General features: G+C 42.0%; 2 protein-coding genes across 4 annotated transcripts; both read right to left on the bottom strand.

The window, feature by feature from the left end:
* Nucleotides 1-3891: 3891 nt before the first annotated feature.
* LOC133534179 (nematocyst expressed protein 3-like) lies at nt 3892-4898 on the bottom strand. Its single transcript, XM_061873260.1, has 2 exons — nt 4822-4898; nt 3892-4510 (listed from the first exon to the last, which is right to left on the bottom strand). The coding sequence occupies exons 1-2, from the start codon at nt 4896-4898 to the stop codon at nt 3892-3894; spliced, it is 696 nt and encodes a 231-aa protein (XP_061729244.1).
* LOC133534183 (alpha/beta hydrolase domain-containing protein 17B) lies at nt 4247-17925 on the bottom strand. 3 transcript variants are annotated; one of them, XR_009801991.1, is made up of 5 exons: nt 17798-17925; nt 17084-17716; nt 10211-10343; nt 4822-5051; nt 4462-4601 (listed from the first exon to the last, which is right to left on the bottom strand). XR_009801991.1 is itself a non-coding variant. In XM_061873266.1 (4 exons), exons 1-3 carry the CDS (start codon nt 17728-17730, stop codon nt 4968-4970), a joined length of 864 nt encoding a protein of 287 aa, XP_061729250.1. In that variant the 5' UTR covers nt 17731-17899; the 3' UTR covers nt 4248-4601; nt 4934-4967. The 3 variants fall into 3 exon arrangements, 1 of the variants encoding a protein (XP_061729250.1); XR_009801990.1 differs by having other exon boundaries at nt 4247-4601; nt 17084-17902; XM_061873266.1 differs by having other exon boundaries at nt 4248-4601; nt 4934-5051; nt 17084-17899.
* Between the last annotated feature and the right edge of the window lie 635 nt (nt 17926-18560).

Raw genomic sequence — 18560 nt, 5'->3', positions numbered from 1 at the left:
CTCGGGTTGACAGTAAACAGCGCCAGAATATCATTTTGCTGCGAATTTTGCCATACGTTTGCCCAGACCGAAGCTATGCGTGACCGCATGATTGCATAAAAATCAGGTACTCCCGCATCAGCAAACATGGTCTTAGCACCAGGGGCGGATTAAGAAGGCGCGGGGCCCTTAGCACAATAACTCGCGGGGCCCCCTGGTATGAAAAAAAAGATTAAGTGCGAGTCGGACTCGCACCCCGAGGATTCAGTACCATCACAACATTTTTACGATGTCTTAATTTTTTTTGACTAGTTCTCGATTAGTTTGTAACATGTTATGCAGTGTATCTTATAATTTCGCCATGTCCGTCTATCCGAGGGTTTGCTCCGTGATCGTTAGTGCTAGATAGCTGTAATTTGGCATGGATACATAAATTATGAATTGCGACAGTACGGTAAAATAAAAACTACTTATAAAAAAAATTTGGGTACCCAAATACAAAATGTTTTTTCTTAATTTTTTTTTGCTTTGACCCTACAGTGTGGCATATGGTTTGTGTGGTATGCAACCTTTTACTACTATAGTAGTTCTGTCTATACACATTAATTAGTAGACATAACTACTACATTGGCAAAAAGTTGCAGAATTGTACTATAAGCGATTAGGAAGAAGGGCGGGGCGCGTCTTCGTGGATGACACGAACTATAGGTATATGACGTCATTTAAAATCCGGAGTATTTTTCTTATTTATTTATTTTAAGGAATTCCGATTTTTTATTTGTTTCTTTTTTTGCCATTTTCAAAAAGCCTTTTTTTTATACTACGTCGGTGGCAAACAAGCATACGGCCCGCCTGATGGTAAGCAGTATCCGTAGCCTATGTACGCCTGCAACTCCAGAGGAGTTACATGCGCGTTGCCGACCCTAACCCCCTCCCGCCCCTCGTTGAGCTCTGGCAACCTTACTCACCGGCAGGAACACAACACTATGAATAGGGTCTAGTGTTATTTGGCTGCGGTTTTCTGTAAGGTTAAGGTTAAGGTTTGCCTAATTTGAATGAAGATGTGTTATCTTATCACATTTCCTATCTTTTATATAGGTTTCCTCCTTCGGTTTTCATCATCATCGTCGATAATATTGTATTGTCACCGATTTTTCCCTAGTATGCGAATTTTTAGATTTCGGCTCGCCTGCTGCTCGGCTTTAGTTCTTGCTCGAAAGTACGACTTGCTGGGATACTTTGGGTATCGGGCCCTATGCAGGGCTTTACATCCGGCCTACGCGAATGCAAAGCCCTGTATAGGGGCCCCGCTGTTTTCTTTTTATAACGGCTTTGCAGCAACTCGGATATTTCGGGGGCGCCCGGCCAGCCGTAGAGGAGCGCGTCCTTTGGCCTACTACGGGTTCAAAGCTGATCATCATTAGGCATTAGCTGTAAGGTGCAATTTGTTATTTGAAATAATAAATGAAACATCCTTCCTTGCATTTCACTAATATGTTTTTTACAGTACATATGGGGCTACTTTATAGCACTAGTGCGAGAAGTAGCATATTACGTTACTGTGTCGAACATTTAAAGGGCCATATGTACTGTAAAACGTTGTACGATACATGTGCGAATAGGTAATTCGCAACTCGTGTCGATTTAAAACACTCCCTTCGGTCGTGTTTTAATTTATCGCCACTCGTTTCGAATTTCCTATTTTTCGCACTTGTATCGTAATGTACTATTTTAACACAGTATCTTCTTTTGTTCGTTTCCGAGCTCTGCTGTTTCCTGCAGCTTATAGCCATGCCTAAAATTTTGAAACACTCTGCACCTTCGGTTTTATGCTAAACTGTGCTTTTGGTCTTTGCGTGAGCCTAAAAATTATTTGAATTTGGTATCGTCATAAAGAAAAATTTACAGGATAATAACAAATAATAATAATTGATCAATATTGTTACTGACTTACGAAACAAATACATTGTAAATAAAATGTGATAGTACAGGATCCGCGGAGTGCGAGTTCTACTTGAACTTGGCCGATTCCGCGTGCCGAAATCGTATGGTCAGGGTCGGAGCGCGGGGCCCCCCCATAGGCGCGGGGCCCTTAGCATATGCTTTTTCTGCTGTTCGGTTAATCCGCCACTGCTTAGCACTGCAGTAGCGAGGTTGTTTCATGAGTATTCTGAACGCATCGTTATACTGAACCCTGAGCGCGTTATATGAGCGTTTGGTGTAGTTACACCATAGTGAGCATGTATAAAAGCACTGGCAGAATGCCCTAAATAGAGTAGTTTTTACGTCCGTGGTGCACTTGGAGAATCTTCGCGACAGCATGTTACAGCGGACCGCGAGCGCACGGCGCTCTCGCTCCATGTCCATGTCGTCGCGAAGGTTCTCCGTTAGAAAATGGCCTAAGTACTTGAAAGATGCTACGACCCGAACCGGCGAACCATTCAAATAAACTGGCGGAACTAACGTTTAAATTTGCTCGCTTAAGCGGAGCTTATTGTCGTTTGAGTGATGTTTGTGTTTATGAGATAGAGCGTTCAAAAGGTTAAACGTCTTACATTTTCTACAAAAATACGTTAATTACGACACTGTTACATTTTGTCACGTCGGAGCAGAGTTAGCTTTGTGCGACTATAAATAAAGGTATAAATGCTTCAAGGTTCATTCTATTCAAACAGGCGCTTTATGACATTTTGAAATACGAATATAAAAGATTTCACTAAAGGCCAGTCGCGGCGAATAGGCGGGTCCACACAGAGCGAGCATACGCGCGAGGCAATTTCCTGCGAGCGTTTTCCTCGCCTGAGCGAGCCGTCTCGGCCGAGGCACGTCTACACTGGCCCGTTTGTGCGCGGGGAAATTGCCTCGCGCGTATGCTCGCTCTGTGGGGACCCGCCTAATGAGATAAAACGAGTTGTGCGCGTGTCGGAGCCGGGCTGGGCCGAGCGGCGCCGAGCCGAGCCGAGCGACGCCGGCCGGCGACGGGACGAGTACACAGATCTATCTTTCACAAATCGACCACGGAATGTTCGCACAGGGCTATCCCTACTTGCCCACACCGTGAACATTTCCTATCACTTGTTCAGACTGAACTGTGATGAAATGAAGTGAAAACCAGGGGCTATTTAATTTAAGTACCTAATAAATTTATCTATTTCATTTTTACAGTACGAATAATGAAGAGAAAATCACAGAGTTGATAAATGTACAGAGGTAGGGTTGTTAAGATAAAACGGTGACTGCATAACGCGTCGATGTCGCACGCACACACACGCACTATTATAGGTTTGAGCCGTTCACTGCTCGCCGTCCAGCGAGTGTGTGCGGTGCGTGTGGCGCCTAAACCGAGCGACATGAGGACATCGGCGTGTTATCAAGTCACAGTTTGTCTTAGCTAAGGTCACTCTCTGTTCATTTCCCAATTTCGCGGATAATATAATTTTATAGTGAGCAAAAAGGTTAGAATAAGTGGGAATAGCCCCTCGGACAAGGTAAATCAAAATATTACAAACATGCATATAAATTTAACACTTCCCAATATGGTTCCGTTACAATGCATTTTTTAATTACGGTAACAACTTTAAATACTGAGTTATTTCATACTACCTAGAGCTATATACAACATTTGGAAGAATCGGGTCGTAGGACGGGTCGACCGGCTGACTGTTCGGGAACGAAAGCGTCGCGAACGTGTCGTGCGGGCGTCCGTCGAGAGAACCCCGCGAGCATTCTTCCTTAAGTAATTTACGGCGAAACATTACCAGACGGCGGTCGTCGCGCACAACCTCCGGCTCGATGCCGACCATACCCACGCGGGCCGCACTACGCGAGCGTCTCTCGCACGAGTATGGTACAATACAATTATAATTTCGAAACCTTACAACTAGGGGATACAAAATCGAGCCCGACGGGAGCTCAGCACGTGGTCTCGAGCAGCGGGTCCGGCGACGCGGCGGGCGGCGGCGCCGGGGCGGGCGCGTCGGGCGGGCGGCGCCGCGGCGACGCGCGCGCCTCGCACGTGCAGGCGGCGGCCGGCGCCGCGCCCAGCGACACGGCGCGCGCCGGCCGCGCCCGCCGGCACGAGCAGCTCTCGGCGCCGCACGCCGCGCACGCCACGGGCGCGCGCCGCTCCAGCCGCGGCCGGGGCCGCACCCAGGGGTCGCGCGGGTGCAGCTCCGCGTCGCTCATCTTGCGCCAGGGGTCGCCGTCGGCGTCCCGGGCGCGCGCGCGCTCCGGCGAGCAGGCCTCGCTGCGCGCGGGCCGCGGCGAGGGGGCTGGCAGGCGGGAGGGGGAGGGCGAGGGGGAGGCACGCGGCCGCTCCGAGTGGGAGCGGGCGCGGGGCGCGAGCGCGGCCGAGGCGGGCGTGACGTCGCTGAGCGAGCGCAGGTGCACGCGGCGGCGCCGGTCGGCGGGCGAGTCGTCGGCGGCGCTGACGCTGATGCGCGGCGCGGGCGGCGCGGGTGGCGCGGGCGGCGCGGCGGGCGAGGCGGGCTCCCGCGCGGAGGGGGTGCAGTTTTTGACGGGGCCGGCCCGGCTGGGCCCGGCCCCCGCTAGCTAGAGGAGTCTCTCGGTGGCCGAGCTGGTGGTGCCGGAGCTGAGGGTCGATGCTGGATTTTGGTCGTCACCTGGACAACGCCCACCGTTAGCAATTAATGAAGAATAAAACTTGCGAAATGCTTTACGATTAAAATTAAATAAATTATTCATGATACAGATTCTCTTTTAATTCTGTTCTAGTCTCCTTGTTTCAAAATTGACACTGGCAACGGCGGCTCCTCAGACACGAACCGATCCCGTCTCCCCGGGTACTGTGGTCTCCTACAGCTGCAGGCTACAGTGACGCACCTTGAGTAGTCTGGCCCGCGGCCGGCAGTCTTTGTCAGTTGAACAGCTCGACGGAGACGAACCTTCTCCATCTCCATAGATACTGTGATCTCCTTCAACTACGGTGACGCACCTTGAGTAGTCTGGCCCGCGGCCGGCAGTCTTTGTCAGTTGAGCAGCTCGACGGAGACGAACCGTTTCAGTCTCTCCAGGTATTGGTTGAACAGTTCCACGTCGTTGTGGCCGGCGCCCTGCAAAACGGTCATTATCGTGTCAATTAAGAGAAAAATTATTTGTAACGATAACTGTACCTATTTCAAATGTTAGCAAATAAATGAGCAATCTCACTTCAAAATAAAGACATTCTGTGAGTAAAACGGCTACCTTTTTAGCGGTAGCAAAATTGGAAGAAAGATTCACTTTCACTGAACACGGAATGAGAACTGATAAGATGATAGACAATATTCGAATTCCCATGATCGTAGCCCCCCAGGCCAAGGCTCTTTTCCAAGCCAATAAGATATTTATATAGTAAGTAAATATTCTTTTCATATATCATGCTCTGATAGTGGGTCATAGTTCATCTATAAAGTACGCAGAAAGCGATACATTTCAGCTCTAGTGCAGAAAAGTGGTGTACTCCTCTGTTGTATATGTAATATATGTATACATGTAGCTATAGCGGGTTCGGTGCCTCGACCCCTACACACACGCATGAATATAACCAATGTGATTTCAACCGCCGTTAGTTTCACTTGTCCCCTGTCACATACGGAACAGTGGCGACGAGGATGGGATATTGTTATCCCCGGCCCATGAGGTATTTCCCCGCCTGGAACAATCAGTAAATTGTTCTAATACACGTCGATCTTTTTTTTTAATCAAAAATGATGTAAGCGTCAAATGAATTATTTTATGTTGAATTGTATTTACATTGATTTCATAAGGCGGGTACTTATACAGCCACACATGAACGTTTTTACAACATTAGGCGGGTCCAGTGTCCACACAGAGCGAGCATACGCCCGAGGCAATTTCCTCGCGCACAAAATGGTCAATGTAGACGTGCCTCGGTCGAGACAGAGCGCACGTTTTCCTCAGGCGTGCGCGACCTTGGCCGAGCCGCTCGGTGTCGGTTTTTCGGTTCAAAGGCGCCTCAGTCGTTTGCCGCGCGCTGGTCGGGACGTGTTTGTTTGGTGCGCGTCCTTATTTTTTTTCTTACATCAAATTGGAAAATATGAATAAAGACCAATGTTGCAAATTAATATACTTTTACTTAGCAAATACATGAGTATGGTATGCTAGAAATACCAACTATATGAATAGGGGAATTAGAGAGGATTGATGTTTAATTTGATTTAAAATTTAATAAATAGACTGAGACTGGCTTACGAGTCTTCTATCGATAAATATCGCTGCATGGGAAGCACCATCTCCCTGAAAGTGATACCTTTCTTCCATTTGTGTTTTTCCATTTAAGTTTTACGTGTAATTGTGAATATAACAAGTCGAATCACTCCTTTTTTTTAAATGCGTTTAAAATTTGAGCCGATTTCCGTATCGCGATTGATTTTATAGATTTGTTGCACCCAAAATCTCCTGCAACTTGTTAGTTTTCGTGTTTTCTTTTGGATTGCTTTGAAAAGCAAAATAAATCATACACAAGCCACGGCAGTAAATATGTGCAGCACCATTTTGAACAGCTGACTGAGGGATGCCATCTTGCCGAGCAAATTGGCTCGGCTGAGGCAAACGTACTGAGGCAAAAGTTACACGAGCACGCGGCCGCGCGAGTCCCGTCGTTTGCCGCGCGATGAAATTTCCTTGCGAGGCTGCTCGCTCTGTGTGGACCCGCCTATTAAATTAGTTTTTAAGGTTATTTGGGATTATTCATGTAAAAAATATAAAAAAATATATGAGAGAAAAAATGCTCATTTTATTTATTTTCTTATTTACTTAATATTCAATTTCTGAAATTTCTCTAAAATAGTTTCATGATGTTGGCAGTATGAGTAATGTCGTTGACTATTGGCAGTTTTAGAACAAAAAAGTAAAAAGTAAGAGGCAATCCCACAACAAATCAATTCGAAAATTATTGCAGTTTGATAAAATATGTGTGTTGTCATAAATATTGCAATCTATGTTTTTCGTTGGGTATTATTTATCTTCAGACATGCGAAGTCTCCGAATGCAGGTAAATCCTAAGGAAAAAAACATGCCCGTAGGTCTATTACTTTAATTACTGTAAGCATTTACTGATTACTGATTTCGCAATTTCTCTTGTCTTGTCTGGTCTTGGATAAAAAGTAGAGTGTTTAACTGGGGTGAAAGGCAGCATTTCCATCTCGGACATCGGTAACTACCTCGACGGAAATGGATGCCTTTCCTCCCTCGGTTAACAATCCACTAACAATAGGTAAATTTTTAATATAAAATTACAGTAGTCAGTAGTAGTAGTTAGTATTATATTAGTCTTAGGGCCTGTTTCACAGCCACAATGTGCAAGGAAAGTCGTGATAAGCTACTTGCCACTTATCTGACGAATAAACTCATCGTTGGCGTTTTACAATCTTCAAATAAGCTTTAACTGGTAGATAAAGTGCTAAGTTATGCAGGAACTTTTAACTGGCAGTTGATTAATTTGTTAAGAGGCTGTCAATACCTAAAGCGCGCACACTGTCTATTTGTATCGGAGTAAATGAGATAGCACTGACGCATGTTACTGGGCCTGGGCAAGGGAATAATAAGAAAAATATTTAAATAAAAAAAAGTGGATTATTAGTGTAATATTTTACACAACCACGGTTTAGATATAAATGTTTTGAAATTGTGATTTTAATTGCAGACCCATAAGTCAAAACAATAAAGACATAAAACCGTTTAATTGTGATTTTAAGACCAATCTTTGCAATTATTTTCTATCGAGCCGATTTCGTTCAATCATGTATCGAGTACAACCACGGTCTTTGAAATATAATTAATATGAACATATATTTTTCTTACTTGACTAAAATAAATAGTCTTTCTTAAAAAACTGTTTAAGTAACATCAATTTCAAGGACATTGGGTGTTGACAGCCTCTTAATTAGCTATCCAATACTTTACTTGGACATTCATATATTTTATTGCGTTCATGTTCATTTGTACATAGGATGGTATTGAAACATTATATAGTCGGTACATGATACATGATATCCCTCTTAGGACATGGCAATAATCTTAATACTAGTGGTGACATTGTGAAACAGGCCCTTCTTTTATTTTTTAAACGGCAGATATGATGCCTAGTGGCATTGTTTCTACCTGACAAACATAACATGGGATACATAGAAAGAGGTGGAGCGCTACAAAAGGGGTCCGTTTTGACTAGGTATTTACGAATAAGGCATAATGATTCAAGCATAGTCATTATTACCGTTGCGATGCTTTTTGTTATCATTTCTAGTAATATGCATGAAATGGGTTAAACCAAACAACACTCTCAACAAGAGATAACGTCAGGTCAAGAGCAGGGCCTCCGTTTACAAATCATTCGGACACTCAACAATACATGATATAGCCGATTAAACATGATTGTCAGTAGAAAAGGCGCGAATTTCATTTTTTCTATCTGACGATAACCCTCCGCACCTACACTTTTTAAATTGGACTTAGATTTGATTTAAAATCGGCTTGACTCCATGGCGCTGCGTAGAGATGTGGCCTCGCTCTGCATTTTCTATCGCATGTACAACGGGGAGTGCTCCGAGGAATTGTTCGGTTTAATCCCTGCCGCTTCTCTTCGCCATCGCCCTACGCGATAACATTGCCATCCTCACCACTTAGATGGTTGGCAGTCCTCAACTGTGCGTTTCTCCAGAAACTTCCTGCCTCGCACCCTAAACTGTGGAATGAACTGTTGCCTGCGGTATTTCCGGACCGATACGACCTTCAAGAAAAGAGCGTACTCCCATCTTAAAGGCCGGCAACGCACTTACAACGCCTCTGGTGTTGCAGGCGGGCATGGGCGGCGGTAATCGCTCACCATTAGGTGATCCGTCTGCTCGTTTGCCTCCTATATCATAAAAATAAGTTTAAAAATTAGCGTAGCAGAATTTCGAGATCTGTTTTTCTGGACCTACATCTACAGTGGCTCCAAGCTCCAACTGGTGAGCTCAAAAACGGTAGCCCCGCATTTGTGAGCACTTGTGAATTTTCTAAGCGTCTTTTCTTCGTATAATACTAGACTCAAATAAACAAAATCAGCGCACAGCTGTTTTGAAAACGGCAATGACCTATTGTAACGTTGCGGAGTGGAATACCTGCACATATCACATCAAAATATTTGTCGTTAGCAAAGTGATTAAATGCCGGCACAGATTTAGAGATAACGCTTTTTTATCGGGCGGTTTGCATTGTGATAACGATACGGCGCACACCGTACACCTCACAACACGCACTCTTGGCCACGTGTCCGACCCAAGGTCAAGCCGACTGTTTTGTTTTAGAAAAAGTTCTCGGTGGCAGTTTTTGGCTGCCTTTACATCACTGAAGCAGAGATGAGCGACGTGCGGGAAAGAACCAATAGCATTGGTTGTAATCCAAATTTCTATTTAAGCTACATTACAGGCGGGCCCAAGATAGAGCTTCGCTGCCAGCTCGTAAATGACACGCCACTGTCGACTATACGCCGCGGTAATAACGTTCATACCTCGACCCATAGGGCCTCCCGCGAAAACCGAAATTCGCAAATTGCAGGGATACTTCTCTTTTACTCTTACTGAGACGTAATTAGAGTGACAGAGAAAAATGCCCGCAACTGACATACTCGCCGACCGCCCAGAGCAAGCTACTGTCAACTTTACGTCGGCGTAACAAGGTTCATATCTCGAGCAGTGGTGCGTCAGTAGCGCTCGTATATGTCACGCCACTGTTAATCCTTTTCCAGGCATAGTACGATTTATCGACCACATACGCGCCATTAGAATTTCAACTTTAGCATTCCGATTTAAGGTTCAAATTAGATTTACACTTTGAGGAAATGTTACTTGTCTTCAAATGAATTATCAAAGCTGTATTAATTGGAATATATTTGAATTTTTTGTGAAAACCTCGTAAATTTGTGCGGCCTGGAAAAGGGTTAATGTAGGCGGCCGATCGTAAAATCAGGCCGGTTGTAAAGTCCCTGTGTAATGTTTTGACGGTAGCCACATTAAACCAATACATTGGTAGAATGGCTTCGTTAGTTTGCTTCAGATGCCCGAAGGGCAAACTGTCCAGAAAGACTCGGCGAACGAGACAATGATTTTGCCGATTCACTATACGCCACGGTTGCGATCATACACATTTTACGATCGGGCACCGACATCAGCATAACTACATGTCCCGTGGATCACGAGCACTGGACAGTTTACTTTAATAAGTTGCATACCTCGACCCAGAGCGGCTCGACGGCGCGTGGACAGCGCTCGTAGATGGCGAGCCCGTGCGAGAAGTCGATCACCTCGTCCTCGGTCCCGTGGATCACGAGCACTGGAGAGTTTACTTTCGGTATTTTGTCGATACTGAAACAAAAGATAGCAGTTCAGTGCGTTAGTACTTAGTAGACTAGTGGTAAGTACGACTTTCAATCTGGAGCAAGTTCCAACCCCCTAACCCGGGTGTGACCGTACATGGGTACAGTACATTGGTTTCTCAAAATATTATTTGATATTTTCTAGCCGCTTTCAGTGAAATCAGTAATATCATAAGGAGACTGGACCTAATAGCCTAATTTCCCTTGGGGCGGGAATGTCAGCAAGTGGCAGTTGCTTTCGTAAAAAGTAGCACCGTGGGTTTAGATGGCTAGCGGACCCCAGGCAGCCGAGGCGAAAAGCCGTAACAAGCGCTAAAGAGATGACGAGTTCAGCGCGTGAACATCGACGTGGATCAACAGAATGATTCATCAAAGCTAATAAATAAGAAGAAAAAAGAAATATGACTCACTATGTGACTGATATCAACCTGTCATTAAAGTCTCGAAAATACTAAATAATTGTATTCATGAACACCTGCACAATATAAACTACGCAAAAAATATTCTTTCTGTTTTGATCCTGAATAGAACGGAATTTTCTTTGCGATATTGTAATACTTATGGTCTACGATACGTTATAAGGAATATATAACCTCATCTCATCTGTTATTCATTTCATTTGTGATAAGAAATGAATGAATATCGTCAGGTGACAAGCAAAACTCACTAATTACTACCACAAGTTCAAAGGTATAATTATCCATATTACTACTGAAATAAGGTTGACTTTTGCTTGTCACCTGACGATATTCATATTGACACATGACATTACAATAGGGACCGTGCGCATTGGAGGATCTGCCATCTTGTGGCCTGAATCGGAACAATAAGCATGTACATTCACACGTCACGTGTTTTCTTGTACATAGTAGGTTCTGCCATCTTGTGGGCTACATCGGAACAGTAAACATCACATTTACGCCTCGCGCCAAAAATCTGACGGCTCCTGTGCTGCCTCCTACAGTTCATGCACGCTCCCTATTAGGTTGCGTACCGACACTTTTTTTAGGGTTCCGTACCTCGAAAGGAAAAACCGTTCGTCTATCTGTCTGTCAAGACCCTTTTTCTCAGGAACGCGTGGAGGTATCAAGCTGGAATTTATATGAAATACTCAGGTCTACTGTCCCCTGGCGCTGTTAAAAAATCAAACTTCGAAGCCGATGTAATCAAAAGATACAGCCGTTTATGCCGCAAATTTTCGACACTCGCAATCAAAACCTACAGGGTACTTCCCGTGAACTTTGGTACGAAGCAACGTCTTATAGCACAGATAAAGGAATAATTGCGAAAACCGTAAATTTTTAGTTACACCATATAATATTATATACCTACATGTTTATATATACGGAACCCTCGGTGCGCGAGTCTAACTCGCACTTGGCCGGTTTTCTTAAACTCTTTTTTGTTATTTAATCGTATATTGTATCAAATGAAAGCTTATTTTAAATATAATCTAAGTCGGTAGCGGTACGCAATTTTACTAGGCAACCTACTTTGTAGATTTTAGGTTTATTTATTGTTTAATTTTAATCTAGTTTTATTTAAGTTTATAGTAATTAGGCGGGTCCACACAGAGCGTGCATACGCGCGAGGCAATTTCCTCACTGGCTGGTTTGTGTGTGAGGAAATTGCCTCGCGCGTATGCTCGCTCTGTGTGGTCCCGCCTAATTTTTAGGGTTCCGTAGCCAAATGGCAAAAAACGGAACCCTTATAGATTCGTCATGTCCGTCTGTCTGTCCGATTATGTCACAGACACTTTTTTCCGAAACTATAAGAGCTATACTGTTCAAACTTGGTAAGTAGATGTATTCTATGAACCGCATTAAGATGTTTACACAAAAATAGAAAAAAAAAACAATAAATTTTGGGGGTTCCCCCATACTTAGAACTGAAACTCAAAAAATCTTTTTTCATCAAACCCATACGTGTGGGATATCTATGGATAGGTCTTTAAAAATGATATTATTATTGAGGTTTCTAATATCATTTTTTTCTAAACTGAATAGTTTGCGCGAGAGACACTTCCAAAGTGAAAAAATGTGTCCCCCCCCCCCTGTAACTTCTAAAATAACAGAATGAAAAATCTAAAAAAAAATATATAATTTACATTACGATGCAAACTTCCACCGAAAATTGGTTTGAACGAGATCTAGTAAGTATTTTTTTTTAATACGTCATAAAATTAAAAATTAAAAATTTTTTTCTTCAAATTATCTATGGATATCTATGGATAGGTCTTCAAAAATGATATTTAGGTTCCTAATATAATTTTTTTCTAAAGTGAATAGTTTGCGCGAGAGACACTTCTAAAGTGAAAAAAAGTGTGCCCCCCCCCCCCCCCCCTGTAACTTCTAAAATAACAGAATGAAAAATCTAAAAAAAATATATGATATACATTACCATGCAAACTTCCACCGAAAATTGGTTTGAACCAGATCTAGTAAGTAGTTTTTTTAATACGTCATACGGAACCCTTCATGGGCGAGTCCGACTCGCACTTGGCCGCTTTTTATTATTACGTTCTATCTTATTGCCTGTTGTTGCCTGAATAAATAATTCAGGCAACAAGATCTACAAATTTGTTAGTATTTTTAAAGCTTAAACTTAAAATCTATGTTAATATTCGTAACTCACTAATGACAACGTATGTTTAATTAAGTGTTGCATTATTGAGCACTCATTCCTTACAGCTAATGTCTTCAGGAGGCTGTTCGGGCTGTCACGTATTCTGTTCAGAAGCGATGCCATCTTTTTCATCTTTTATTTAGCGTGATCACATTAACAAATTACAATCATTAAAAATACTTAAAAACTAGGGAATACATTAGCAATAAACTAAATTATAAATTAAACTAAACCTAAACCAACATAAAAACTATTCGAACAACCCACCCTGCATCGTTCCCGGCGCAAAGCTGCCTATTACGCATCTTTTTCATTCATCTAATGTGACCATCTAATCTTATCTTATGAAAATGTTTACAGTAGTGAGTAGAATACTAATGCATGCTGTGTTCACCTGTAATTGGTGGCGCAATCATAATTAGGCAGGTCCACACAAAACGAGCATACCCGCGAGGTAATTTCCTCGCGCACAAAACGGCCAGTGTAGACGTGCCTCGGCCGTTTTCCTCGCCCGAGCGCGCCGCCTCGGCCGAGCCACGTCTACAATGGCCATATTGCTCATTTTGTGCGCGAGGAATTTGCCTCACGCGTATGTTCGCTTTGTGTGGACCCGCCTATTAGTCTGTAAGTTGTTGTTGCCATCGTTTCTGAACCTTAATAAATAAATAAAATAAAGTTACAGGCTACATTCTCTGTTAACAGTTGTCATGGTTGTAAACATGTATACAAAATTTACTTTATTTCGGTATTCAGTATTTCCAATCACATAATGTGCATACATGTTTATGAATGACTGCACTGCACAGCAGTTCTTATAAGTAAACAAAATTGATTATAACTTGTTCCATTGCTACTGAAGCGTCTATAAATGGTGATATAACAAGCAAGTAAGTAATCGCTTTTTGCAGCCCACTGACTATCTAGGGCTTCCAGCAATTATAGTGAAAGTACTTGCACATGTCACAATACATGAGCTCAATTTACAACACATTTAGAGCATGACAGTCTTGACATGCCTTTCAACTGTCCCATCATACATAAATATATTAAATAGAATAAAGTTAACTAAGAATTTGCAAGTCACATCAACATGATAAGGCTCATCATTAGGTGCCATTAGGCAGTCTTAAATAAATAATAAATAAAATATTATAGGACATTATTACACAAATTGACTTAGTCCCACAGTAAGCTCAATAAGGCTTATGTTGAGGGTACTTAGATATATATTATATAAATATTTATAAATACTTAAATACAACGAAAACACCCATGACTCAGGAACAAATATCCATGCTCATCTCACGAATAAATGCCCTCACCAGGATTTGAACCCAGGACCATCCGCTTTCGTAGGCAGGGTCCCTACCCACTAGGCCAAACTGGTCGTCAAGTCTTGCTGTTCATAATAGCCTATGAATGAGGTGAGCTGCCAATATATACAAAATCAGCTGTTTGATGTTTCAGTGAGGTCAGTCTGTGTCACTGTGTCAAGTCAATGACTTTGATGCATGAAATTGATAAAGTATTGTCAAAGAGAAATAAGTAAGCATAGAGTGCTCACTCCATACAGTTTTCTTACCAAAACGCTTATTATTTTCGCAGTCGGCATCTAGTGTCGAATATCGGATTTGTCAGTACTGCTACTTGACAATAGATGTCATGACAAATGAAAAGTCTAATGTTCAACAATTTTCAGCCATTAAACAGGATTATCCAGAACTCTACTTGTAATATTAGTAAACTCCTTCTGCTTGTAATATTAGTTGTTAATTGTTGAGCAATACACTTTTCGCCAATCGCGAGTGTCAAGTAGCAGTACTAATAAATCTGCTACTTGACGCTAGATGTCGACTACGAAAATAACAAGTGTTTCAGTAAGAAAACTGGTGTATGGAGTGAACACTCTATGCTTTTACTTATTTCTCTATGGTCTTGTTTATAACTGCTTGGATAATTAATGAGATGAGTTTAATTTGTTGATAATAACATTTTAAATTCAAAACCATTTAATATACTACAGTTTAGTTGAGTTAGACCCAGACCTTAAATGTGGATGATAAACATTCATTTACAGCTCAATGAACTAATAATATTGATAACTCTCACTAGACACAACTCAAGTCTTGAAGTATCTCCTATTAATTATATACATATAGATTTTTATAAGACACTTTTATTTATCTTCACCGTGTATATTCTTTGACTTTCCAGGTTCTGATTGAGCTTAAATTTAGCATACTTCAGTATATCTGATGCTAGCATGGGGGTGATCACATGATGCAGTCAGAAGATAGCCAGAGGAAGTCTTCAATGGAAAAACATGGACACATTAAGTTTAGACTCATTAAAAGAATCTTGAGAAGTACATGATGGACATGCAAAGGAGAGAGTACATTCGGCAATTAGTGTCTATCAAAAAATCTTTTTTGCGGGCACTTGTTAAATGTTAGGTTTTTAACAATAAAATATAAGTAACCCATGCTTTTGACCTGCACCGTGGATTTAGATGATGGATGTGGTTACAATTCAATTTTACTTAATGAAGGATTTTTTAGATTATAAGCAGTGATCGGTTTTTTGGATTCGACATGGGGTGAATGACCTCAATCATTATGTTAGTATGGATATGCCCCGGGAATCCGGGCGTTATGTTGTTAGAAAAGGCAAAAAAATACAATGTGAATTTTATTACACTTTAAAACATCTAAGTAGCTGATAGACGAGTACTTACTCACCGTTCTTTTGTCTAAATCGAACAAATGAGCACAAGTGTTTACACTGACAGCTCATTTGCTGCCTCCAAAGTGGCACATTTTGTACCGTTTGGATAAAAGTTCGGCGAGTAAGTACGCGTGTCTATCAGCTAATATATGGTTTCTCTTCTTCTTCTTCTTTAGCCCTTCTCTACCCTTTGGGTGAAGGCCTCCTTCATTTTATGCCACTCGTCACGGTTCTGTGCGACCTGTAGCCACTTCTTCCCCGCAGTCCTTTTGATGTCGTATAATATATGGTTACTACGGGTTAATTGTTTGAATATTACACTTCTTTCAACTGAGAGGTAGTTTGAGAAAAACAATGTCCACAATGTCAAATGGTTTTATTGCTCACCAAAAATAATTAGAACTGAAATCCAGAGAAAATAATGAAATGTCAATGTCAAGATTTTGAAGTATTTTTTCCATCATGACAGATATATAAGCTAATAATTTGTGGTTTTAATATTATATGGGGATCAGGTTTTAATATACTTTGCTTTAAATAAAATGTTGAGATTAGGAAAAGAATAGAAGTTTTTGTCTCAACTGGTTGCCATGTAAGAGTAAAAAATTCCTTAGAGATAATTTAAATTGTTTTATTTTTGTACGGTTTGTTCGGTATCGCGGGAAACTGTCGTATCTATATTAACTTTTCTACTTGATATCCCGTGAGGGAGAATCCAAATAACCGATCACTGATTATAAGTAAACAAGAGAAAGTCTCCTTTGTAGGCACAATAGGATGTTTATAAATATTTTATCAAGTATCCTTCCTGTTTAGATACTAGCACATTTGATGTAGTACTGTATATTGTTATTAGGAAAATATAATTTGCTTTGTTTTCAATAACAACAACAATGGTGATATAAATAATCAGATGTTTAAAAAGGTCTTGTCTATTTTGATGTCCATTAAAGAAGGGTATTTGTGTTGCCACAATTTTCATGCGCATGTAAATGAATGTTAATTGATTATTGTAATGAGACAGTAAATTAGTCATGCAGCGCTTCTGCCAGGCATACGAGTATGTGCTTACTCATGGCATGATAACATTGTTTGTTTGGGTCTTACAAACTGGAGCAGCCAAGAGTTTGGAATGTGCAGCCTCATGTAGGAATACAGGAAGGTAGTCAAACACATGTTGTTGCTCCATTTAGGAACTATTTATTTCTATAGGATTTTTTTATGATATTCTCCATACTTATTTTTCAATCTGAATCAATAGTTCCCAGTTCTAAAACCATAAATATTCTAGTACTGAGAGCATACTCTTGATTCACACATTAGCATCTAGATATGAGGTGTACATGTAAGAGCAGAGGATAAAGACGGGGTGAGACTAACCTGGGGAAGGCGTCGAAGAACCAGGTGCGCTTGGTGTTGGGGAAGGCGACGCGCATGCCCGACATGAGCGGCGAGTGTAGCACCACGGCGCCCACCTCGTAGCGCGCCGCCAGGTCCACAGTGGGCACGGTGCCGATGCTCTGCCCGTACAGAATGATGTTCTCCGGGCTGATGCCGAAGCGCGTGCGCAGTGCCTGCCATGCCGCGTCGATGTCCGCGTACAGGTTCTTCTCCGACGGCTTGCCGCCGCTCACCCCGTAGCCCGAGTAGTCGTAACTGAATATATTACAATTTATCCTAGTGCCTAGTCCTAAATAAAAACTACTCATTTGTCCCAGATCTACGGCGTTCCCGTGCGAGAACAGTATCGTGAAGCGTGCGTTAGGGCTGCAGCGAACAAAGAGGCAAGCGATGCGGTTGCCCCGCGTCGTCCGCGAGTAGAAACCTTCGATATTCTCCTTTTCTCGCTCCGTGTACTGCCATTCCGCCCGCTCAGTCAGTGTCAGCGAGAACTTGGAACCCGCTTCGTCGGGTGTGAATGCATACGTGGGTTCTGGAGGTAGGAATGCGAGCTTAGCAGCGATTTTCCCCGGGCATGGCGGACAACAAAACAGGCAACAGAGTTCACTGAAACTTAACCCGTTCATCGTGAAAATATATAATTATTTATAGAAAAAAAAAATCAACACTATCCATTAGAAAACCACAACTCACAAATTACTGGGCATGGCGAAAATAAGAAAATTTCACTAAAATTGACAGTTCGTCAACATTTCAGCCATGACGGGATACTAGTGTTGCCAACTTGCCAGTGGTAATTTTCTTTGTAATGCTGTTTTTTAGGGTGGCCAGTGTTAATAACAATGACTCGTGAAAGTTTCTTTTGGGCCAATTACTTACATCTAGTGTTGGAAGGAACTCGAATCTTTGAGGAACTCGACCAGTTCTTACTTTAACTTCCGATTCCTTAAAGTCCCGAGGCGAGTTCTTTATTGGGTTGTTTTTTAGAGCAACTCCTAAGGACTCAAGCGTCCGATTAAAGACTCCGTCAACAATTTCATGGGTTTTACCCATATGAAAGTAAATAAATTGTGCGTTATTGTATTCTTTGTGTCTAATCCACAAATATTACTACAATGCATTTCAAAATTTTGCTAACAAAAAAACTGAAAAATCTCTGAAAACACTCGGGTCTTTAACAAGTTGAAAAGAACACGAGTTTAGACTTAATATGCGAGTATGAAAAACTGAGTCGAGTTTCAAAGCAGAGGACTCAAAGGACTTCGTTTCACGGAATATCAGCACATCGTTAACAATATTTGGAATGTAAAAAATGGTTCATATGCAAAAATATCAAACATTGAAAATTTTTGGCAATTGGGTATTTTTTACGTGTCAAATATGTGTTGGTATTTGGTGAAGCGGAAAAATACTCTTGCTCGGGCCCGGGCTATAACCGCGAAAATCGAAGTTCGTC

Source organism: Cydia pomonella, unplaced genomic scaffold (assembly GCF_033807575.1).
Source record: "Cydia pomonella isolate Wapato2018A unplaced genomic scaffold, ilCydPomo1 PGA_scaffold_66, whole genome shotgun sequence".
Taxonomy (NCBI): Eukaryota; Metazoa; Arthropoda; class Insecta; order Lepidoptera; family Tortricidae; genus Cydia; species Cydia pomonella.
The sequence above is the reverse complement of the archived record's forward strand: the minus strand, read 5'-3'. Positions and strand labels throughout refer to the sequence as shown.